Below are 23,505 nucleotides of genomic sequence, written 5' to 3' on the forward strand. Positions count from 1 at the left end.
TCGACGACCCAGCGACAACCTCGTGACGACCACGGCGACAACCTCGGCCACGACCCCACGGCAACACCAGCGATGGCCCCATGACCCCAACAATGACCCCGCGACACCAGCAACGACCCCCGGCAACGGTCTCGCGACCCCGGCGACGACCCCGGTGACGACCCCGTGATCCCGGTGACGGCCGTGGCAACGACCCTGGCAACGACCCAACGACCATGGCGACGACCCTGCCACCCCAGCGACGACCCCGTGATCCCGGTGACAACCGCGGCGACGACCTCGGCGATGACCCCGCGACCCTGGCGACGACCCCCGACCTCCACGAGCTGGGCCGTGACCCCCCACCCCTCTCCCGCCAGCTGCAGCTCCGGGTCGTGAACTCTGACCCCGGCCACAACCTGCGACCCCCCCCCCACAACCCCGGCTGGGACCTGGTGGCCCCGCCCCCTGGCCCTGGCCCCGCCCCCGTGACCCCACCGACGACCCCCAATAAAGGCGCCTGCACCAACCCTTTCTGCCTCTGTGTGTGTGGAGGGAAGGTGGGCGTGGCTAAGGGAGCAGGCTGTGCGGGGATTGGTGGGCTGGCATGAAGGGGCGGGGCCACGCGGGGAGGCGGGGGCGGGGCCTCGGGGGGGGTGGGAACAGGCGGCGTGCGATTGGCGGGCTGCCCGGGGGGGGGGGGCGGGACCGTCGCCGTGGCAACGCGGGCAGCGCGCGATTGGCGGGCCGCCCCGCTGGGTGGGGGGGGTGAGGGGGCGGGACCGTCGCCGGGGCAACACGGGTGGCGCGCGATTGGCGGGTCGCTCCGCTGGGGGGGGGGGGCGGGACCGTCGCCGTGACAACACAAGCAGCACGCGATTGGCAGGCTACCCCGCGGAGGAGGGGGGGGGGGGGCGGGACCGTCGCCGTGGCAACGCGGGCGGCGCGCGATTGGCGGGCCGCCCCGAGGGGAGGGGGGAGAGCGGGTCTGACAGCGGCGGCGCGGGGATTGGCTGTGGCGCGGCAGGGCGGACCCTGCGGGGCAGGCGCGTGCGGCGATTGGCTGCGGCGCGGCGGGGCGGGCCCGGCGGGGCGGGCCCGCGCGCGGGGATTGGCTGCGTCGTGCGCGCGCGCGCGCGCAGCGAGGGGAAAGGCGGGGCCAGACTGACGGCGGCAGCGGCAGCAGCAGCAGCAGCGATGGCGGCGGCGACGGTGGCGGGGCCGGGGGCGGCCGGGACCGCGCGCGTCTCCAGCGGGCGCGACCTCAGCTGCGTTCCCGAAGTGGCCGGAACCCTGGGCGCCGTAGCCCGGCAGGGGTGAGCGCTTCCCCCCCCCCCCAATTCCCGCCATCCCGGGCCTTGTGGGGGGGGGGTGTGTGTGTGTGACCACGTGGAGGGGAGGCCCCGGTGCCCCCTTGACCCCCGCTGACCCCTGACCCTTGACCCTTGCCCCTTGCCCCGCCGCAGGTTCGACTTCCTGTGCATGCCGGTTTTTCATCCCCGGTACCGGCGGGAATTTGGGATTGAACCGGCCCGAAGCCGCCCGGGGCCTCAGACTCGCTCCGACCTGCTGCTTTCCGGCCGCGGTGAGACCTCTGACCCCCCCCCCCACCCCCGACCTCTGACCTCTGACCCCCGGGCGCCCTTGGGTGGTGTGTGGGGGGGAAGGGCCGGAACGGAGCCCCCCGAGGGGTTGTGGGGCGCCCCGGGGACCCCCAAAGGGCCACGTGGGACCCCTAGAGCCCCCCCATAGCGCCGTGGGGCACCTCAGGGACCCCCAAAGGGCCCAATGGGGCCTGTAGAGCCCCCCCATAGCGCCGTGGGGCACCTCAGGGACCCCCAAAGGGCCCAATGGGGCCTGTAGAGCCCCCCATAGCGCCGTGGGGCACCTCAGGGACCCCCAAAGGGCCCAATGGGGCCTATAGAGCCCCCCCATAGCACCATGGGGCACCCCGGGGGCCCCCAAAGGACCCAATGGGACCCCTAGAGCCCCCCATAGCACCGTGGGGCGCCCCGGGGACCCCCAAGTGCCTAATGGGACCCCCAGAGCCCCCCCATAGCACCGTGGGGCGCCCCGGGGGCCCCCAAAGGACCCAATGGGACCCCTAGAGCCCCCCCAAAGGGCCGTGGGGCACCCCAGGGACCCCCCATAGCACTTTAGGGCACCCCAGGGACCCCCCAGAGCGCCGTGGGGCGCCCCATAGCGCCGATTTGTGCCCCCCCCCCAGACTGGAACACCCTCATCGTGGGCAAACTGTCGCCCTGGATCCGGCCCGACTCGCCGCTGGAGCACGTGCGCCGCAACTCGGAGGCGGTGAGTGCCGAAATCGGGGGGCTTTGGGGGGGGGGGAAGGATTCGGGGCGCCCCCCCCAGCCCCGCTGACGTGGGTCGCCCCCCCCCTCGTCCCCCCCCCCCAGGCGATGCTGCAGGAGCTGAATTTCGGCGCCTACCTGGGGCTCCCCGCTTTCCTCGTGCCCCTGACGCAAGCCGACAACCCCAACCTGGCCCGGGTGCTCTGCGCCCACATCCACACCGGCCACCACAGCGCCATGGTGAGCCGGGGGGGCACTGGGGGGCGCTGGGAGCCACTGGAGGGCGATTGAGGGGACTGGGGGGCGCTGGGAGCCACTGGGAGGGCACTTGGGGGCCCTGGAGCCACTGGATGGGGATTGAGGGGACTGGGGAGCCCTGGAGCCACTGGGATGGGGATGGAGGGGACTGGGGGGCGCTGGGATGGGGATTGAGGGGACTGGGGGGCCCTGGGAGGGGTATTGGGTGCCTTGTGGGCTTACTGGGAGTTACTGGGAGGTACTGGAAGTCACTGGGGGTGCCATGGGGGCCCTGGGAGGAATATTGGGGGTTACTGGGAGGTACTGGGAGTCACTGGGGGCGCAGGGGGGGCCCTGGGAGGGGCACTGGGGGTCACTGGGAGGTACTGGGAGTCACTGGGAGGCCCGGGGGGGATCACTGGGAGTCACTGGGAGGTACTGGGAGTCACCGGGGGTGCCAGGGAGGGCCCTGGGAGAGGTACTGGGAGTCACTGGGAGGTACTGGGAGTCACTGGGGCATGGGGGGGCCCTGGGAGGGATATTGGGGGTCACTGGGAGGTACTGGGAGTCACTGGGGGTTACTGGGAGTTACTGGGAGGCCCGGGGGGGTTATTGGGAGTCACTGGGGGTTACTGGGAGGTACTGGGAGTCACTGGGGGCGCGGGGGGGCCCTGGGAGGGGTATTGGGGGCCTTGTGGGCTTACTGGAGTCACTGGGAGGTACTGGAGTCACTGGGGGTGCCGGGGGGCCACTGGGAGGGGTATTGGAGGTCACTGGGAGTCACTGGAGGTACTGGGAGTCACCGGGGGAGCACTGGGAGTTACTGGGGGCGCGGGGGGGGCCCTGGGAGGGGCGTTGGGGGTCACTGGGAGTCACTGGGAGGTACTGGGAGGGGTATTGGAGGTCACTGGGAGTCACTGGGAGGTACTGGGAGTCACCGGGGGAGCACTGGGAGTTACTGGGGGCGTGGGGGGGGCCCTGGGAGGGGCGTTGGGGGTCACTGGGAGGCCCTGGAGTGACTGGGGGGGTACTGGGAGGGGTATTGGGGGTCACTGGGAGGTACTGGGAGCCACTGGGAGGCCCGGGGGGGGTCACTGGGAGTGACTGGGCGCCCAGTTCTGGGTGCGGGTGCCGCTGCTGGCGCCCGAGGACGCGCGGGACGACGCCATCGGCAACGAGGCCCTCGGGGGGGGGCCCGAGGGGGCCGCCGAGGAGCGCACCTGGCTCTGGTGAGCCCCCCCGCCGGGGGTTGGGGGGGCCGGGGGGGTATTTGGGGTCCTGGGGGGGTCCTGGGGGTCCTGGGGGTCCCCAAGGGGGTATTGGGGGGGCCCCAAGGGGATATATGGGGCCCTGGGGGGGGATTTGGGGCACTGGGGGGGTCCTGGGGGCTCCCCAGGGGCTATTTTGAGGCCTGGGGGGGCTCTTGGGGGTATTTGGGGGCCTAGGGGGGGCCTGGGGGGCTGGCTGTTGGGGGGCTGGGATGATCCCTGGGGGGGGTATTTGGGGCCCTGGGGGAGTATTTGGGGGCCTGGGGGGGTATGTGGGGCAGTTGGGGGGGTTCTGGGGGGCTGGGGGGGTCCCTGGGGGGGTATTTGGTGTCCTGGGGGGGGAGATATGGGGTCCTGGGGGGTATTTGGGGGGGTGGGGGGGTCCCTGGGGGGGTATTTGGGGTCCTGGGGGGGAGATATGGGGCACTGGGGGGGTATTTGGGGTCCTGGGGGGGAGATATGGGGGCCTGGGGGGGTCCCCGGGGGGGTATTTGGGGGCCTGGGGGGGATATATGGGGCCCTGGGGGGGTTCTGGGGGGCTGGGGGGGTATTTGGGGGTCTGGAATGATCCCTGGGGGGGGATTTGGGGGTCTGGGGGTGGTGGTGGGGGCATGTGGGGCACTTGGGGGTCTGTGGGCAGCCCGGGGGGGGGTATTTGGGGGCCTGGGGGGGCATGTGGGGCACTTGGGGGTCTGGGGGTGGCCCGGGGGGGTATTTGGGGGTCGGGGGCAGCCGGGGGGGGGGGTTGTTGGGGCTGGTTATGGGGCAGCCGTGGGGCAGCCCGGCCCCCCAACCTTCCCCCCCCCCCATTGCAGGTGGCACAACTTCCGCACCCTCTGCGACTACAACAAGCGGGTGGGCGTGGGTGAGTGGGGGCGGGGCCACGGCCGGGGGGAGGGGCCAAGGCCATGGGGGTGGAGCCAAAGCCTGGGGGCGGGGCCACAGACCCAGGGGCGGCACCTAGCGGGAGGAGACGGTGTCCTGGAGCTAGGGGTAGTGGAGCAAGGGGGCGGGGCTAAGGCCTGGGGGTGGGGTCATGGACCAGGGGGCGGGACCAAGGCCCAGGGGGGCGGGGCTAAGGCATGGGGGCGGGGCCAGGGACCGGGGGCGGGGCCACAGATCTAGGGATGATATTTAGCAGAAGTGATAGCAGTGCAAAAACCTAAATGTAGGGATAGTGGAGCAAGGGGGCGGGGCTAGGGACCGGGGGCGGGTCTTACACCCCCGGGGCAGGGCCAAGGCACTGGGGGTGGGGCCAAGGCCTGGGGGGCGGAGCCACAGACCCAAGGGTGGTACCTAGCAAATGGACAGAACCCTGGAGATAAGAGCAGGGGAGCTAGGGGGCGGGGCCAGGGGCTAGGGGGCGGGATCAAGGGCGTGGGGGCGGGGCCAGGGACTAGGGGGCGGGGCCACAGCCTACAACTGTGTTATTTAAAAGAAGAAAAGATAGATGATAAAATCCTGAAAATAGGGGCAGGGGAATGAGGGGGCGTGGCCAATGGGGGGGACAGGTGGGCGTGGCCATGACACCGTGGGCGTGTCCCAGAGCCCTGTGGGCGTGGCCAGAGCCCCATAGGCGGGCTCACAGCCCGGCTGGGGGGGGGGCACCACAGCATTGCAGGTGCGGCTGAGTGGGCGGGGCTTGGGGCAGAGGGGGCGGGGCTTGGGGGAGGGCAGAGGGGGCGTGGCCATCACCTCAGGGAGAGGGGTGGGCGGAGCCTGGGCGCCCCAGGCGGCCACCAGGGAGTGAATGGGCAACCACGGGCTGGCGGGGGGGGGGGGAGCCCCATTGGAGGGGGCGTGGCTACGAGGCAGTGGGCGTGGCTCCTGCGGGGTGGGCGTGGCTTGCTGACCCCGCCCCCTTTCATACCCAGGCGGCTGCCAGGGAGTGAATGGGCAGCCACAGCCTGATGGAGGGGGGGGAGCCCCATTGGAGGGGGCGTGGCTTGCACGTGGTGGGCGTGGCTCGCGCTGGGGTGGGCGTGGCTTGCTGACCCCGCCCCCCTTCTTCTCCCCTCAGCCCTAGAGGTGGGGGCGGACCTGCCGTCGGCGGCGGCCATCGACCGGTGGCTGGGGGAGCCGGTGAAGGCGGCCATCTTGCCCACCGGCGTCTTCCTCACCAACAAGAAGGGTTTCCCCGTGCTCTCCCGGCCCCACCAGCGCCTCGTCTTCCGCCTCCTCAAGGTGTGTGGGGGGGACACGCCGTGGGGCTGGGGTGGGGGGGGGGGACGCCGTGGGGCTGGGGGGTGGATGCCGTGGGGCAGGGGGTTGCCGTGGGGCAGCCCCAACCCGCATCGTTAATGTCTGGGGGAGGGGGGGGGCTTTGGGGCGGTCCCTGATCCTCGTCCCCGCTGCCGTGGGGCGGGGGGGTGGATGCTGTGGGGCAGGCGGGGTCGCTGTGGGGCAGGGGGTTGCCGTGGGGCAGCCCCGACCCCCCCCGTGTCTCTGCCCCACAGCTAGAGGTGCAGCTGGTGGTGTGGGGCAGCCCCCGATCCCCCCCCTCCATCCCCGTTCCCTTCCCCGTGGGGGCGGCCGTGGGGCAGCCGTGGGGCAGCCCCGACCCCCCCCGTGTCTCTGCCCCCCCAGCTGGAGGTGCAGCTGGTGGTGTGGGGCAGCCCCCGATCCCCCCCCTTCCCCGTTCCCTTCCCGGTGGGGAGGTTGGAGGTCGCCGTGGGGCAGCCGTGGGGCAGCCGTGACCCCCCCCGTGTCTCTGCCCCCCAGCTGGAGGTGCAGCTGGTGGTGTGGGGCAGCCCCCGATCCCCCCCCCTCCCCGTTCCCTTCCCCGTGGGGGCAGCCGTGGGGCAGCCGTGACCCCCCCCGTGTCTCTGCCCCCCAGCTGGAGGTGCAGCTGGTGGTGTGGGGCAGCCCCCGATCCCCCCCGTCCCCGTTCCCTTCCCCGTGGGGGCGGCCGTGGGGCAGCCCCGACCCCCCCCGTGTCTCTGCCCCCCAGCTGGAGGTGCAGCTGGTGGTGTGGGGCGCCCCCCGGCACGGCGCCAAGCCCCTCGGCGCCTACCTGCAGTACCTCGAGTACCTCAGCCAGAACCGGCCCCCCCCTTCCGCCTACGAGCTCTTCGCCCGCGGCTACGAGGACTACCTGCAGTCCCCCCTCCAGGTGGGCGGGGCCTCGGGGGGGCGGGGCCTGGCCCCCAGGGGGGTGGGGCTTCACCCGTGGGGGTGGGGCCTCACTGTGAGGGGTGGCCGTAGGGAGAGGGTGGGGAGCTACAGTGAGGGAGATAGGCCTGGGGGCGGGGCTTCACCCATGGGGGCGGGGCTTCACCCATGGGGGCGGGGCTTCACCCATGGGGGTGGAGCCTCCCTGCAAGGGGTGGCCATAGGAGAAGAGTAGAGAGTTACAGTGAGGATAGGGGGAGGTGAAGATAGGCTTGGGGCGTGGCTTGGGGCCTGGGGGCGGGGCCTAGGCCTGGGGGCGGGGCCCTGCCCCCAGGGGGTGGGGCTTCACCCATGGGGGTGGAGCCTCGCTGCAAGGGGTGGCCATAGGAGGAGGGTGGGGAGTTACGGTGAGGATGGGAGGAGATGGAGATAGGTTTGGGGGCGTGGCTTGGGGTTTGGGGGTGGGGCTTAGCCCATGGGGCGGGGATTAACCCATGGGGGTAGAGCTTCTCTGCGAGGGGTGGCTATAGGAAAAGAGTAGAGAGTTACAGTGAGGATGGGGGGAGATGAAGATAGGCTTGGGGGCGTGGCTTGGGGCCTGGGGGCGGGTCATAGGCTTGGGGGCGGGGCCTTGCCCCCAAGGGGGTGGGGCTTCACATGTGGGGGTGGAGCCTCGCTGCAAGGGGTGGCCATAGGAAGAGGGTGGGGAGCTACAGTGAGGATGGAAATAGTGGAGACAGCCTTAGGGGGCGTGGTCGGGGGTCTGGGGGCGTGGTCTAGGCCTGGGGGCGGGGCCTAAATATGGGGGGCGGGGCCTGGCTGCGAGGGGTGGCCATAGAGAGCGGGTGGGGAGCTATGGTGAGGATGGGAGGAGGTGGAGATAAACTTGGGGGCGTGGTTTGGGGGTCTAGGGGGCGGGGCCTTGCCCCCCCATGGGGGCGGGGCTTCACCCATGGGGGTGGAGCCTCACTGTAAGAGGTGGCCTTAGGGAGAGGATGGGGAGCTATGGCAAGGATGGAGATAGTGGAAGCAGGCTTAGGGGGCGTAGCCTCGGGTATGGGGGCGTGGCCTGGGTATGGGGGCGTGGCCTGTGATGGGGGCGTGGCCTCGCCCCCGGGGGGTGGGGCCTCACTGCGAGTTTTGGCCATAGGGAGAGGTTACACAGTCGCAGTGAGGATTGGGGGAGGTGGGGCCAATGCTGGGGGGCGTGGTTAATGATAGGGGGTGTGACCAACTCCTGTGGGCGTGGTCTTGTCCTGGGGGCGTGGCCTCAATGCTGGGGGGTGGGGCCACACTGCAAGGGGTGGCCATAGGGAGAGATTGCACGGTTGCAGTGGGGATTGGGGGTGGGGTGGGGCTATGATGTGGAGGCGTGGCCAATGCTAGAGGGGCGTGGTCTAGGCCGGGGGCGTGGCCTCACCCCAGGGGGCGTGGCCTCGCTGCAAGGGGCATCCGTAGGGGAAGGGGGGGGTGCAGAGCTGCAGCAAGGTTTGGGAGTGGGGTGGGGCTATGATGAGGGGGTGTGGCCAATGCCAGTGGGCGTGGTCGCGGCCTGGGGCGTGGCTTATGCTGACCCCGCCCCTTTTCCAGCCCTTGATGGACAACCTGGAGTCGCAGACCTACGAGGTCTTCGAGAAGGATCCAATCAAATACTCCCAGTACCAGCAGGTGGGCGGGGCTTGGGCCGGCGGGGGTGGGGCTTGGAGGGATGACCACGCCCCCTTAACACCCGTGGCCCCGCCCCCATTTTCCAGGCCATCTATAGGTGTTTGCTGGACCGCGTCCCCGAGGAGGAGAAGGACACCAACGTGCAGTGAGTGCGCTATGGGGCGCCCCACGGCGCGCTATGGGGTGATCTGGGGTGTCTGCGTGCTATGGGGTGCCCCACAGCACCCTATGGGGCACCCCGGGGTCCCAGCTCCCTATGGGGCACCCCATGGCACCCTATGGGGCACCCCAGGACCCTCAACACCCTATGGGGCACCCCACAGCACCCTATGGGGCACCCCGGGGTCCCTGTGCACTATGGGGCACCCCACGGCCCCTAGCACCCTATGGGGCACCCTGGGGTCCCTGCTCGCTATGGGGCGCCCCATGGCACCCTATGTGGCACCCCAGGACCCTCAGCATCCTATGGGCACCCCAGGGTCCCTGTGTGCTATGGGGCGCCCCACGGCCCCCAGCACTCTATGGGGCACCCTGGGTCCCCAGCTCCCTATGGGGCACCCCGGGGTCCCTGCTCGCTATGGGGCGCCCCGTGGCCCCCAGCTCCCTCGGGGGCACCCTGGGGTCCGTGTTCGCTATGGGGCGCCCCACGGCACCCTATGGGGCACCCCACATCCCCCAGCACCTTATGGGGCCCCCTGGAGTCCCTGCTCGCTATGGGGTGCCCCACTGCCCCCAGCTCCCTATGGGGCACCTCACGTTCCCCAGTTTCCTATGGGGCACCGCACAGCACCCAATGGGGCACCCCAGGACCCCCAGCTCCCTATGGGGCGCCCCACAGCACCCTATGGGGCACCCCAGGACCCCCAGCACCCTATGGGGCACCCCACGACCCCCCACAGCACCCAACGGGGCACCCCGGGGTCCCAGCTCGCTCTGGGGCACCCCACGGCTCCCAGCTCCCTCGGGGGCACCCCACGGCGCCGTGGGGCGCCCCCTAACCGCGTCCCCCCCCCCCCCCCCCCCGCGGCAGGGTGGTGATGGTGCTGGGCGCCGGGCGGGGGCCGCTGGTGAACGCGGCGCTGCGAGCGGCCCGGCAGGCGGCCCGGCGGGTGCGCGTCTACGCCGTGGAGAAGAACCCCAACGCCGTCGTCACGTGAGCCCCACGGCGCCTGCCCCATAGCCTGCCCCATAGCGCGCCCCGTAGCGCCCCATAGCTCCTGGGGCTTCCCTGGTCCTCTAGAGTCTGGCCGTAGAGCTGAGACCTGGCGCTGTCGTGACACGTGTGGGTCTGCTGATGTGCCCCATAGCGCCCCATAGCGCCCCACGGCCTGCCCCATAGCACCCTGCAGCGCCCCATAGCGCCCCTATAGCTCCTATGGCTTCCCTGGTCCTCTAGAGTCTGGCCATAGAGCTGAGACCTGGCGCTGTCGTGACACGTGTGGGTCTGCTGATGTGCCCCATAGCGCCCCACGGCCTGCCCCATAGCGCCCTGCAGCGCCCCATAGCGCCCCTATAGCTCCTATGGCTTCCCTGGTCCTCTAGAGTCTGGCCATAGAGCTGAGACCTGGCGCTGTCGTGACACGTGTGGGTCTGCTGATGTGTTCCATAGTGCCCCATAGCGCCCCATGGTGCCCCATAGCGCCCCCCATAGCACCCCATAGCGCCCCTATAGCTCCTAGAGTCTTCCTGGTCCCGTAGAGCTTCGTCGCCAGGCTGAGACTTGGGACTGTCGTGATACATGTGGGTCTGCTGATGTGCCCCATAGTGCCCCACAGCCTGCCCCATAGCGCCCCATAGCTCCTATAGTCTCCTTGGTCCCGTAGAGCCTCGTCATTGGGCTGAGACCTGGCGCTGTCGTGACACAGATGGGTCTGCTGATGTGCCCCATAGCGTCCCATAGGGCCCCATAGCGCCCCATAGCGCCCCATAGCGCTCCTATAGTTCTTATAGTCTTCTTGGTCCCATAGAGTTTCATTGCCGGGCTGAGACCTGGCGTTGTCGTGACACGTGTGGGTCTGCTGATGTGCCCCATAGCGCCCCATAGCGCTCCTATAGTGCCCCATAGCGCCCTGCAGCGCCCCATAGCGCCCCTATAGCTCCTGTGGCTTCCCTGGTTCTCTAGAGTCTGGCCGTAGAGCTGAGACCTGGCGTTGTCGTGACACGTGTGGGTCTGCTGATGTGCCCCATAGCGCCCCATAGCGCCCCTATAGCTCCTTTAATCTTCTCGGTCCCATAGAGTCTCATTGCCGGGCTGAGACCTAGTGCTGTCATGACACAGATGGGTGCGTTAATGTGCCCCATAGCTCCCCACAGCGCCCCATAGTGCCCCATAGCTCCTATGGCTTCCCTGGTCCCATAGAGCCTCGTCGCCGGGCTGAGACCTGGCGCTGTCGTGACACGGGTGGGTCTGCTGATGTGCCCCATGGTGCCCCATAGCGCCCTATAGTGCCCCATAGCGCCCCCTAACCCCCCCCAGCACCCCCCATCTCCCCCCCACACCCCAGTGAGCCCCCACACTGTCGTGACGCGAGTGGCCCTGCTGCGCCCCACAGCACCCTCTGGCACCCCATAGCACCCCATACTGCCCCATAGCACCCGATAACCCCCCACAGAGCCCCATAGCACCCCATAGTGCCCCATAGCGCCCCCTAACTCCCCCAGCACCCATCTCCCCCCCCCACCCCCCGCTGAGCCCCCACGCCGTCGTGATGCGAGTGGTCCTGCTGCACCCCATAGCCCCCAATAGCACCCAATAACCCCCCACAGAGCCCCATAGCACCCCATAGTGCCCCATAGCACCCCCTAACCCCCCCCAGCACCCCCCATCTCCCCCCCACACACCCCCCGCTGAGCCCCCACGCCGTCGTGACGCGAGTGGCCCTGCTGCGCCCCACAGCACCCTATGGCACCCAATAGCACCCCATACTGCCCCATAGCACCCCCTAACCCCCCCCAGCACCCCCCATCTCCCCCCCCACACACCCCCCGCTGAGCCCCCACGCCGTCGTGACGCGAGTGGCCCCGCTGCACCCCATAGCGTCCAATATCACCCCATAGTGCCCCATAGCACCCAATAGCCCCCCATAGAGTCCCATAGCACCCCATAGTGCCCCATAGCGCCCCCTAACCCCCCCCATTTCCCCCCCCCACGCACCCCGCTGAGCCCCAACGCTGTCGTGACGCAAGTGGCCCCGCTGCACCCCATAGCACCCTATGGCACCCCATAGTGCCCCGTAGCGCCCCATAGCACCCAATATCACCCCATAGAGCCCCATAGCACCCAATAGCATCCAATAGCACCCCATAGCGCCCCATAGCACCCAATAACACCCCCTAACCCCCCCCAGCACCCCCCTTCTCCCCCCCACACCCCACTGAGCCCCCACGCCGTCGTGACGTGAGTGGCCCTGCTGCGCCCCACAGCACCCTCTGGCACCCCATAGCACCCCATACTGCCCCATAGCACCCGATAACCCCCCACAGAGCCCCATAGCACCCCATAGTGCCCCATAGCGCCCCCTAACTCCCCCAGCACCCATCTCCCCCCCCCACCCCCCGCTGAGCCCCCACGCCGTCGTGACGTGAGTGGCCCTGCTGCACCCCACAGCACCCCATAGCGCCCAATATCACCCCATAGCGCCCCATAGCACCCAATAACCCCCCATAGAGCCCCATAGCACCCCATAGTGCCCCATAGCATCCAATAACACCCCCTAACCCCCCCCAGCACCCCCCATCTCCCCCCACACGCCCCACTGAGCCCCCACGCCGTCGTGACGCGAGTGGCCCCGCTGCACCCCATAGCGTCCAATATCACCCCATAGCGCCCCATAGCACCCAATAACCCCCCATAGAGCCCCATAGCACCCCATAGTGCCCCGTAGCGCCCCCTAACCCCCCCCATCTCCCCCCCCCACACCCCCCGCTGAGCCCCCACGCCGTCGTGACGCGAGTGGCCCTGCTGCGCCCCACAGCACCCTATGGCACCCAATAGCACCCCATACTGCCCCATAGCACCCAATAACCCCCCCACAGAGCCCCATAGCACCCCTAACCCCCCCCAGCACCCCCCATCTCCCCCCCCCCACACGCCCCACTGAGCCCCCACGCTGTCGTGACGCGAGTGGCCCCGCTGCACCCCATAGCGTCCAATATCACCCCATAGAGCCCCATAGCACCCAATAACCCCCCATAGAGCCCCATAGCACCCCGTAGTGCCCCATAGCGCCCCCTAACCCCCCCCATCTCCCCCCACACGCCCCACTGAGCCCCCACGCCGTCGTGACGCGAGTGGCCCTGCTGCGCCCCACAGCACCCCATAGCGCCCAATATCACCCCATAGCGCCCCATAGCACCCAATAACCCCCCATAGAGCCCCATAGCACCCCGTAGTGCCCCATAGCGCCCCCTAACCCCCCCCATTTCCCCCCCACACGCCCCACTGAGCCCCCACGCCGTCGTGACGCGAGTGGCCCCACTGCACCCCATAGCGTTCAATATCACCCCATAGAGCCCCATAGCACCCAATAACCCCCCATAGAGCCCCATAGCACCCCATAGCGCCCCCTAACCCCCCATCTCCCCCCCACACCCCACTGAGCCCCCACGCCGTCGTGACGCGAGTGGCCCCGCTGCACCCCATAGCGTCCAATATCACCCCATAGAGCCCCATAGCACCCAATAACCCCCCATAGAGCCCCATAGCACCCCATAGCGCCCCCTAACCCCCCCCATCTCCCCCCCACACCCCACTGAGCCCCCACGCCGTCGTGACGCGAGTGGCCCTGCTGCACCCCACAGCACCCCATAGCACCCCATAGCATCTAATAGCACCCCATAGCGCCCCATAGCACCCAATAACACCCCCTAACCCCCCCCCAGCACCCCCCATCTCCCCCCACACGCCCCACTGAGCCCCCACGGCTGTCGTGACGCGAGTGGCCCCGCTGCACCCCATAGCGTCCAATATCACCCCATAGCGCCCCATAGCACCCAATAACCCCCCATAGAGCCCCATAGCACCCCATAGTGCCCCATAGCGCCCCCTAACCCCCCATCTCCCCCCCACACCCCACTGAGCCCCCACGCCGTCGTGACGCGAGTGGCCCTGCTGCGCCCCACAGCACCCCATAGCGCCCAATATCACCCCATAGCGCCCCATAGCACCCAATAACCCCCCATAGAGTCCCATAGCACCCCATAGTGCCCCATAGCGCCCCCTAACCCCCCCCATCTCCCCCCCCCACACCCCCCGCTGAGCCCCCACGCTGTCGTGACGCGAGTGGTCCTGCTGCGCCCCACAGCACCCTATGGCACCCCATAGCACCCCATACTGCCCCATAGCACCCGATAACCCCCCACAGAGCCCCATAGCACCCCATAGTGCCCCATAGCGCCCCCTAACCCCCCCCATCTCCCCCCCACACACCCCCCGCTGAGCCCCCATGCCGTCATGACGCAAGTGGCCCCGCTGCACCCCACAGCACCCTATGGCACCCCATAGTGCCCCATAGCGCCCCATAGCACCCAATAGCACCCCATAGCGCCCCATAGCACCCAATAACCCCCCATAGAGCCCCATAACCCCCCATAGCGCCCCATAGCGCCCCCTAACCCCCCCCATCTCCCCCCCACACAACCCCCCGCTGAGCCCCCACGCCGTCATGACGCAAGTGGCCCCGCAGCACCCCATAGCACCCTATGGCACCCCATAGTGCCCCATAGCGCCCCATAGCACCCAATAGCACCCCATAGCGCCCCATAGCACCCAATAACCCCCCATAGAGTCCCATAGCACCCCATAGTGCCCCATAGCGCCCCCTAACCCCCCCCATCTCCCCCCCCCACCCCCCGCTGAGCCCCCACGCTGTTGTGACGCGAGTGGCCCTGCTGCACCCCACAGCACCCCATAGCACCCAATATCACCCCATAGCGCCCCATAGCACCCAATAACCCCCCATAGAGCCCCATAGCGCCCCATAGCGCCCCATAGCGCCCCCTAACCCCCCCATCTCCCCCCCACACCCCACTGAGCCCCCACGCCGTCATGACGCGAGTGGCCCCGCTGCACCCCACAGCACCCTATGGCACCTAATAGCACCCCATACTGCCCCATAGCACCCCCTAACCCCCCCCAGCACCCCCCATCTCCCCCCCACACCCCACTGAGCCCCCACGCCGTCGTGACACGAGTGGCCCCGCTGCACCCCATAGCACCCTATGGCACCCCATAGTGCCCCGTAGCGCCCCATAGCACCCAATATCACCCCGTAGTGCCCCATAGCGCCCCCTAACCCCCCCCATCTCCCCCCCCACACCCCCCGCTGAGCCCCCATGCCGTCGTGACGCGAGTGGCCCCGCTGCACCCCATAGCATCCAATAGCGCCCAATAACACCCCATAGCTCCCCATAGCACCCAATAACACCCCATAGAGCCACATAGCACCCCATAGCGCCCCATAGCACCCAATAACACCCCCTAACCCCCCAGCACCCCCCATTTCCCCCACACACGCCCCCCGCTGAGCCCCCCCGCTGTTGTGACGCAAGTGGCCCTGCTGCGCCCCACAGCACCCCATAGCGCCCAATATCACCCCATAGTGCCCCATAGCACCCAATAACCCCCCATAGAGCCCCATAGCACCCAGTAACACCCCATAGCGCCCCATAGCACCCCATAACACCCCCCATCTCCCCCCCCACACCCCCCTGAGCCCCCACGCCGTCGTGACGCGAGTGGCCCCGCTGCACCCCACAGCACCCCATAGCGCCCAATATCACCCCATAGTGCCCCATAGCACCCAATAACCCCCCATAGAGCCCCATAGCACCCAGTAACACCCCATAGCGCCCCATAGCACCCCATAACACCCCCCATCTCCCCCCCCACACCCCACTGAGCCCCCACGCCGTCGTGACGCGAGTGGCTCCGCTGCACCCCATAGCACCCCATAGCATCTAATAGCACCCCATAGCACCCCATAGCACCTCACAGCACCCAATAACACCCCATAGCGCCCCATAGAGCCCCCAACCCCCCCCAGCACCCCCCATTTCCCCCCCACACGCACCCCGCTGAGCCCCCACGCTGTCGTGACGCGAGTGGTCCTGCTGCACCCCATAGCGTCCAATATCACCCCATAGAGCCCCATAGCACCCAATAACCCCCCATAGAGCCCCATAGCACCCCGTAGTGCCCCATAGCGCCCCCTAACCCCCCATCTCCCCCCCCACACCCCCCGCTGAGCCCCCACGCCGTCGTGACGCAAGTGGCCCTGCTGCGCCCCACAGCACCCTATGGCACCCAATAGCACCCCATACTGCCCCATAGCACCCGATAACCCCCCACAGAGCCCCATAGCGCCCCATAATGCCCCATAGCACCCCCTAACCCCCCCAGCACCCCCCATCTCCCCCCCCCACCCCCCGCTGAGCCCCCACGCCGTCGTGACGCGAGTGGCCCCTCCGCAGCCGCCGCCGCCGCCGGGGGGGAGGTGGGGGGGGGGGGGGGCGCGTCCGCCCCACGGCCGCCCCATAGCCGCCCCCTAACCCCCCCCGGCAGGCTGGAGAGCTGGCAGTACGAGGAGTGGGGGGCGCAGGTGGCGGTGGTGGGGCGCGACATGCGGGGCTGGCGGGCGCCCGAGGCCGCCGACCTCGTCGTCTCCGAGCTGCTCGGCTCCTTCGGCGACAACGAGCTGTCGCCCGAGTGCCTCGACGGCGCCCAGCGCTGCCTCAAGGGTCAGCCGGGGGGCGGGGTGGGGGGCGTGGGGGGCCGGGGAGATGGGGGGCTGGGACGGGGGACGGGGGGCTGGGATCGAGGGGTTGGGATCGAGGGGTTGGAATGGGGGACGGGGGGCTGGGATCGAGGGGCTGGGATGGGGGACGTGGGGCTGGGACGTGGCCTGGGATGTGGGGCTGGGAGCCAGGGATGTGGGGCTGGGATCGAGGGGCTGGGATGGGGGATGTGGGGCTGGGATCGAGGGGCTGGGATGGGGGATGTGGGGCTGGGATCGAGGGGTTGGGATGGGGAATGTGGGGCTGGGATGGGGATGTGGGGCTGGGATCGAGGGGCTGGGATGGGGGATGTGGGGCTGGGATTGAGGGGTTGGGATGGGGAATGTGGGGCTGGGATGGGGATGTGGGGCTGGGATCGAGGGGCTGGGATGGGGGATGTGGGGCTGGGGTGGGGGACATGAGGCTGGGATGTGGGGCTGGGACCAAGGTGTTGGGATGGGGGTTATGGGGCTGGGATGGGGGATGTGGGGCTGGGATAGGGGATGGGGGGCTGGGATCGAGGGTCTGGGATGGGGGATGTGGGGCTGCGATCGAGGGGTTGGGATGGGGGTTATGGGGCTGGGATGAGGGGCTGGGATGTGGAGCCAAGGTCAGGGATGTGGGGCTGGGATCAGGGGGCTGGGATGGGGAATGTGGGGCTGGGATGTGGGGCTGGGATCCAGGAGTTGGGATCAAGGCGTTGGGATGGGGGTGTGGGGTGGGATGGGGATGTGGGGCTGGGATCCGAGGGTTGGGATACAGGCTCTGGGATGGGGGACGTGGGGCTGGGATCGAGGGGTTGGGATGGGGGTTGTGGGGCTGCGATGTGGGGCTGGGATGGGGGATGTGGGGCTGGGATGGGGGATGTGGGGCTGGGATGTGGGGCTGGGATCGAGGCGTTGGGATGGGGGATGTGGGGCTGGGGTGGGGGATGTGGGGCTGGGATCGAGGGGTTGGGATGGGGGTTGTGGGGCTGCGATGTGGGGCTGGGATGGGGGATGTGGGGCTGGGATCCAGGGCTGGGATGGGGCAGGAATGGGGGTTATGGGGCTGAGGTGCAGGATCGACGGGGCTGGCACCGAGGGGCCGTGGGTCGGCGCCGTGGGCTCCCGCCGTGGGTCCCGCCGTGGGTCGGCGCCGCTGAGCCTCCCGCCCCGCAGCCGGCGGCGTCAGCATCCCGCGCGACTACACGTCCTTCCTGGCGCCCATCTCCTCCTCCAAGCTCTACAACGAGGTGCGGGCCTGCCCGCGAGCGCGACCGCGACCCGAGGTGCGTGGGGCGGGACGGGGGGGGCAGGTGTGGGGCTCGGGGGGCGGCTGGGGGGCAGCTCGGGAGCCGGGGGGCGGCTGGGGGGCAGCTTGGAGGTCGTGGAGCGCGTTGGAGGCCGTGGGGTGCTGCTGGGGCATGGAGGGGGATGTGGGGTGGCCGTGGGGCAGGTTGGGGGTCGTGGGGTGGTTATGGGGCAGGTTGGGGGTTGTAGAGTGGCCGTGGGGCAGGTAGAGGGACCTGGGGTGGTTGTGGGGCCGGTCGGAGCTCATGGGGTGGTTATGGGGCAGGTTGGAGATCGTGGGGTGATTCTGGGGCAGGTAGAGGGACGTGGGGTGGTTATAGGGCACATAGATGGACGTGGGGTGGCCGTGGGGCAGGTTGGGGGTCGTGGGGTGGTTGTGTTGGGGTGGTTGTGGGGCAGGTAGAGGGGTGTGGGGTGGTTGTGGGGCAGGTTGGAGGTTATGGGGCAGGTAGAGGGGTTTGGGGTGGTTATGGGGCATGTTGGAGCTCGGGGGGTGGGTGTGGGGCAGGTTGGAGATCGTGGAGCGTGTTGGAGGTCGTGGGGTGGTTATGGGGCAGGTTGGAGGTCGTGGGGTGGTTATGGGTCAGGTAGAAGAACATGGGGTGATTATGGGGCAAGCTGGAGGTCGTGGGGTGCTTCTGGGGCATGGAGGGGGACGTGGGGTGGCCGTGGGGCAGGTTGGGGCTCATGAGGTGGTTATGGGGCAGGCCGGGAGCCGGGGGGTGGTTATGGGGCAGGTTGGAGGTCATGGAGCGCGTTGGAGGCCGTGGGGTGCTGCTGGGGCAGGTTGGAGACCATGAGATGGTTATGGGGCAGGTTGGAGGTTATGGGGCAGGTAGAGGGACGTAGGGTAGTTATGGGGCAGGTCGGGGCTGGGGGGGCGGCTGTGGGGCAGCTTGGAGGTCGTGGAGCGCGTTGGAGGCCGTGGGGTGCTGCTGGGGCATGGAGGGGGATGTGGGGTGGCCGTGGGGCAGGTTGGGGGTCGTGGGGTGGCCGTGGGGCAGGTCGGGGCTCGGGGGGCAGCCGTGGGGCAGCTCGGGAGCCGGGGGGCGGCTGGGGGGCAGGTGGGAGGTCGTGGAGCGTGTTGGAGGCCGTGGGGTGCTTCTGGGGCAGGTTGGAGGTTATGGGGCAGGTCGGGACTCGGGGGCGGCTGTGGGGCAGGTCGGGGCTGGGGGGGTGGTTGTGGGGCAGGTTGGAGGTCGTGGGGTGGTTATGGGTCAGATAGAAGAACATGGGGTGATTATGGGCAAGTTGGAGGTTTTGGGGTGCTTCTGGGGTATGGAAGGGGATGTGGGGTGGCCATGGGGCAGGTTGGGGCTCATGAGGTGGTTATGGGGCAGGCCGGGAGCCGGGGGGTGGTTATGGGGCAGGTTGGAGGTCATGGAGCGCGTTGGAGGCCGTGGGGTGCTGCTGGGGCAGGTTGGAGACCATGAGATGGTTATGGGGCAGGTTGGAGGTTATGGGGCAGGTAGAGGGACGTAGGGTAGTTATGGGGCAGGTCGGGACTCGGGGGGCGGCTGTGGGGCAGGTCGGGGCTGGGGGGTGGTTGTGGGGCAGGTTGGAGGTCGTGGGGTGGTTATGGGGCAGGTAGAAGAACATGGGGTGATTATGGGGCAAGTTGGAGGTTTTGGGGTGCTTCTGGGCATGGAGAGGGACGTGGGATGGCCATGGGGCAGGTTGGGGATCATGGGGTGGTTATGGGGCAGGTAGAGGGACCTGGGGTGGTTGTGGGGCAGGTCAGGAGCCGGGGGGCGGTTGTGGGGCAGGTTGGAGATCATGGAGCGTGTTGGAGGTCATGGGGTGCTTCTGGGGCAGGTAGAGGGACGTGGGGTGGTTATAGGGCACGTAGATGGACGTGGGGTGGCCGTGGGGCAGGTTGGGGGTCGTGGGGTGGTTGTGGGGCAGGTAGAGGGACCTGGGGTGGTTATGGGGCGGGTTGGAGGTTATGGAGCAGGTAGAGGGGTGTGGGGTGGTTATGGGGCAGGTTGGAGCTCGGGGGGTGGGTGTGGGGCAGGTTGGAGGTCATGGAGCGTGTTGGAGGTCATGGGGTGGTTGTGGGGCAGATAGAGGGATCTGGGGTGGTTATGGGGCAGCTTGGAGGTCGTGGAGCGTGTTGGAGCTCGTGGGGTGCTTCTGGGGCAGGTAGAGGGATCTGGGGTGGTTATGGGGCAGCTTGGAGGTCGTGGAGCGTGTTGGAGCTCGTGGGGTGCTTCTGGGGCAGGTAGAGGGATCTGGGGTGGTTATGGGGCAGCTTGGAGGTCGTGGAGCGTGTTGGAGCTCGTGGGGTGCTTCTGGGGCAGGTAGAGGGACGTGGGGTGGTTATAGGGCACATAGATGGGTGTGGGGTGGCCGTGGGGCAGGTTGGGGGTCGTGGGGTGGCCGTGGGGCAGGTAAAGGGACCTGCGGTAGTTATGGGGCAGGTCGGGGCTCGGGGGGCGGCTGTGGGGCAGGTTGGGGGTTGTGGAGCGGGTTGGAGGTCATGGGGTGCTTCTGGGGCTGGAGAGGGATGTGGGGTGGCCGTGGGGCAGTTGTGGGTCAGGTTGGGCACCATGGAATGGTTATGGGGCAGGTTGGAGATTGTGGGGCGGTTGTGGGGCAGGTTGGAGATCATGGAATGGTTGTGGGGCAGGTTGGAGACCATGGGGTGGTTATGGGGCGGGTTGGAGGCCATGGGGTGCTTGTGGGGCGGGTAGAGGGACGTGGGGCAGTTGTGGGGCAGGTTGGAGACCATGGGGTGGTTATGGGGCAGGTTGGAGGTCATGGGGCGGTTGTGGGGCAGGCCGCAGCACCCCGGGGCAGTTATGGGGCAGCCGTGGGGCAGCCGTGGGGCAGGCCGCAGCACCCCGGGGCAGTTGTGGGGCAGCCGTGGGGCAGGCCGCAGCACCCCGGGGCAGTTGTGGGGCGGCCGTGGGGCGGCCGTGGGGCAGCACCGCCCCCCGCCGTGACGTGACGCGCGTGTGGGGCAGGCGCAGTTCGAGATGCCCTACGTCGTGCGGCTCCACAACTTCCACCAGCTGGCCCCGCCCCAGCCCTGCTTCGCCTTCCGCCACCCCAACCCAGGTGAGGGGGGGGGCGGGGCCTCGACGGGCACGCCCACCGCGGGGTGGGGGCGGGGCGACGGTGGCCACACCCATGGTGGGGGGCGGGGCCTCCCTGCCGCACCTTTGTGGGCAGGAGCAGCCTGCTGCCTCCCTGCCTCCTTCCTGGGAGGAGGGGGCGGGGCTTTATTGGCCACGCCCCATGACATCACAGTGGGCGGCATGCTAAGGATGGGGGTGTGGCCTGAGCAAAGCCACGCCCCCCCAGCTGCAGCACAGCACTGATGCGCCCTGAAGCTTGTGCACTGCTGGGGGGGGGGAGGAGGGGGCGGGGCTTGCTTGGCCACACCCCCATGACACCACATTGTGTGGTGCTTTGAGTAGGGGGCGTGGCTTTGTTCAGGCCACACCCCCCAGCTGCAGAGCACTGCCGCACCTGGAAGCCTGTGTGCTGGGGGAGGGGGGTGGGGCTTGCTTAGCCACACCCTCTCTGACATCACAGGGGGTGGCACTCAAGGGTGGGGGCGTGGCTTTGCTCAGGCCACGCCCCCAGCTGCAGAGCACTGACTGCTGCACCTGGAAGCCTGTGTGCTGCCAGGGGGTGGGGCTTGCTTGGCCACACCCCCTATGACATCACAAGCAGGTGGCACTCTCACTGAGGGGGCGTGGCTTTGCTTAGGCCACGCCCCCCAGCTGCACCTGGAAGCCTGTGTGCTGCTGCGGGGGGGGGGGGGAGCGTGCAATGACATCACGGGGCTGCTGATGTCACTCTGAGGGAGGGGAAGTGGGTGGGGCCACGCCTGGCCACGCCCCTCCCCCAACACCCCCCCCCCCCGCTGTGGCCCCGCCCAGACCCGGAAGGGGACAACAGCCGGTACCGGCGGCTGTCGTTCCGCGTGGAGGTGAACACGGTGCTGCACGGCTTCGCCGGCTACTTCGAGACCACCCTCTACGGCGACATCACCCTCAGTGGGGGCGGGGCCTAATGGGGGCAGGGCTTGGTGGGGTGGGGCCTGTGGGCGGGGCTTGGGTCGGCGGGGTGGGGCTGGAGGGGGTTAATGGAGGCCGGTGGGAGGAGTTGGGTGGGGGGGGCGGGGCTGGGTCAATGGGTGTGGCCAGAGCCCGGTAGGGCCCAAAGGGGGTGGGGCTGTGGGGCAGTGGGGCGGGGCTTAGTTGGGGGTCAGTGGGGTTGGGTGGTGGGTCAGAAGGGGGTGGGGCTTGGGTCTATGGGGCAGTGGGGTGGGGTTTAGTTTGGGGTCAATGGGGTGGTGGGTCAGAAGGGGGCGGGGCTCAGGGGGGGTCATTGGGGCCATGGGGGTGGGGTCAGCAGGGCCCATTGGTGTTGGGGGGCCAGGGGGTGGGGCCAGATCGTGGGGGCGGGGCCAGGGGGAGTCCAGCGGGAGCTAAGGGGGCTGGTCCGAAAGGGGGGGGCGGTGATGGGGTGGAGGCAGCCAATGGGAGGCAGCCGGGGGAGGCAGAGGCGGGTCAGGCCCTGGGGGGGGCGGGGCTCAGGGGGTCGCAGGGGGGTCAGTGGGGTCAGAGGTCACGTGTGTCCCCCCCCCCTCCCCCCCCAGGTATCCGCCCAGAGACCCACTCGCCGGGGATGTTCTCCTGGTTCCCCATCTTCTTCCCCATCAAGGTACCGGGCGGGGCGCTGGGGCGGCCATCTTGGGGCCTTGGTGTGGGGGCTGCCATCTTGGGGTGTTGGCGTGGGGGTGGCCATCTTGGGGTGTTGGCATGGGGGTGGCCATCTTGGGGCCTTGGTGTGGGGGCCGCCATCTTGGGGCCTTGGTGTGGGGGCCGCCATCTTGGGGCTTTGGCATGGGGCTGCCATCTTGGGGTCTTGGTGGGGGGGGGTGGCCAGCTTAGGGCCTTGGTGTGGGGGACGCCATCTTGGGGCCTTGGCGTGGCAGTGGCTATCTTGGGGCCTTGGCATGGGGGCTGCCATCTTGGGTTGTTGGTGTGGGGGTGGCCATCTTGGGGTCTTGGTGTGGGGGCTGCCATCTTGGGGCTTTGGCGTGGGGGGTGGCCAACTTAGGGCCTTGGTGTGGGGGGGGTGGCCAGGGCCTTGGTGTGGGGGCCGCCATCTTGGGGCCTTGGCACAGGGGCCACCATCTTGGGGGCCTTGGCATGGCGGTGGCCATCTTGGGACCTTGGCATGGGGGCTGCCATCTTGGGGCCTTGGAGGGAGGGTGGCCATCTTGGGCTTGGTGGGAGGGTGTCTACCTTGGGCTTGGCGTGAGGGTGGCCATCTCGGGCTTGGCGGGCAGGTGGCCATTTTAGCAGCACAGGGAGGGGGAAGCGGGGCTGGGGGGTGGGGCGGCCTGCCTTGCACCTGAGCCGCCCCCCCCGCCCCCCTTGCGCCCCACAGCAGCCGCTGGCGGTGCGGGCCGGCGAGGAGGTGGCGGTGGCCTTCTGGCGCTGCACCAACGACAAGAAGGTGTGGTACGAGTGGGCGGTGACGGCACCCGTCTGCTCCGCCCTGCACAACCCCACTGGCCGCTCCTACACCATCGGCCTCTGACACCCCCGCCGCCGCGCGGCCCCGCAATAAAGCTCTCGCACTCGGCCTTGGCGTCACCGCGGCCATCTTGGGGGCTGGGGGGGAGGAGGGGGGATGCCGTCATGGCGGTCAAGGCGGGGGGGTTGGCGTGATGGAGGCCATCTTTTTCCCTGCCCCCCTCCCTGCAACGTGCCTGCACCCCCTAGGGGCTGGCGGCAGCCATCTTGGCTGGGTAAAGCAGTGGGGGGAGAGTGAGGGCGGCCATCTTAGCGCAGGCTGCGCTGGGCCCGGCCGGTGAGCAGGCCGCGTTGCCATAGCAACACT

The 23,505-nt window shown here is 69.1% G+C and overlaps 1 protein-coding gene across 1 annotated transcript; it reads left to right on the top strand.

Moving 5' to 3' along the window:
* Positions 1 to 1,166: 1,166 nt before the first annotated feature.
* On the top strand, positions 1,167 to 23,247 carry PRMT5 (protein arginine methyltransferase 5). Its single transcript, XM_067314949.1, has 17 exons — positions 1,167 to 1,295; positions 1,446 to 1,564; positions 2,207 to 2,292; positions 2,397 to 2,531; positions 3,645 to 3,757; positions 4,612 to 4,661; positions 5,817 to 5,980; positions 6,747 to 6,908; positions 8,498 to 8,575; positions 8,662 to 8,720; positions 9,606 to 9,728; positions 16,137 to 16,312; positions 17,509 to 17,582; positions 20,607 to 20,700; positions 21,531 to 21,647; positions 22,253 to 22,317; positions 23,050 to 23,247. Exons 1-17 carry the CDS (start codon positions 1,177 to 1,179, stop codon positions 23,200 to 23,202), a joined length of 1,887 nt encoding a protein of 628 aa, XP_067171050.1. The 5' UTR covers positions 1,167 to 1,176; the 3' UTR covers positions 23,203 to 23,247.
* The last annotated feature ends 258 nt before the right edge of the window (positions 23,248 to 23,505 follow it).

This window comes from Apteryx mantelli, chromosome 39 (genome assembly GCF_036417845.1).
Source record: "Apteryx mantelli isolate bAptMan1 chromosome 39, bAptMan1.hap1, whole genome shotgun sequence".
NCBI lineage: Eukaryota > Metazoa > Chordata > Aves > Apterygiformes > Apterygidae > Apteryx > Apteryx mantelli.

What these genes read in the sequence shown, in the direction of transcription:
- PRMT5 (XM_067314949.1), top strand. Translation starts at nt 1,177, where the DNA reads ATGGCGGCGGCGACGGTGGCGGGGCCGGGGGCGGCCGGGACCGCGCGC. An exon ending in GAGAAGGACACCAACGTGCA is followed by an intron (nt 8,721 to 9,605) that starts GTGAGTGCGCTA and finishes CCCCCGCGGCAG; the next exon opens with GGTGGTGATGGTGCTGGGCG. An exon ending in CTTCCGCCACCCCAACCCAG is followed by an intron (nt 20,701 to 21,530) that starts GTGAGGGGGGGG and finishes GGCCCCGCCCAG; the next exon opens with ACCCGGAAGGGGACAACAGC.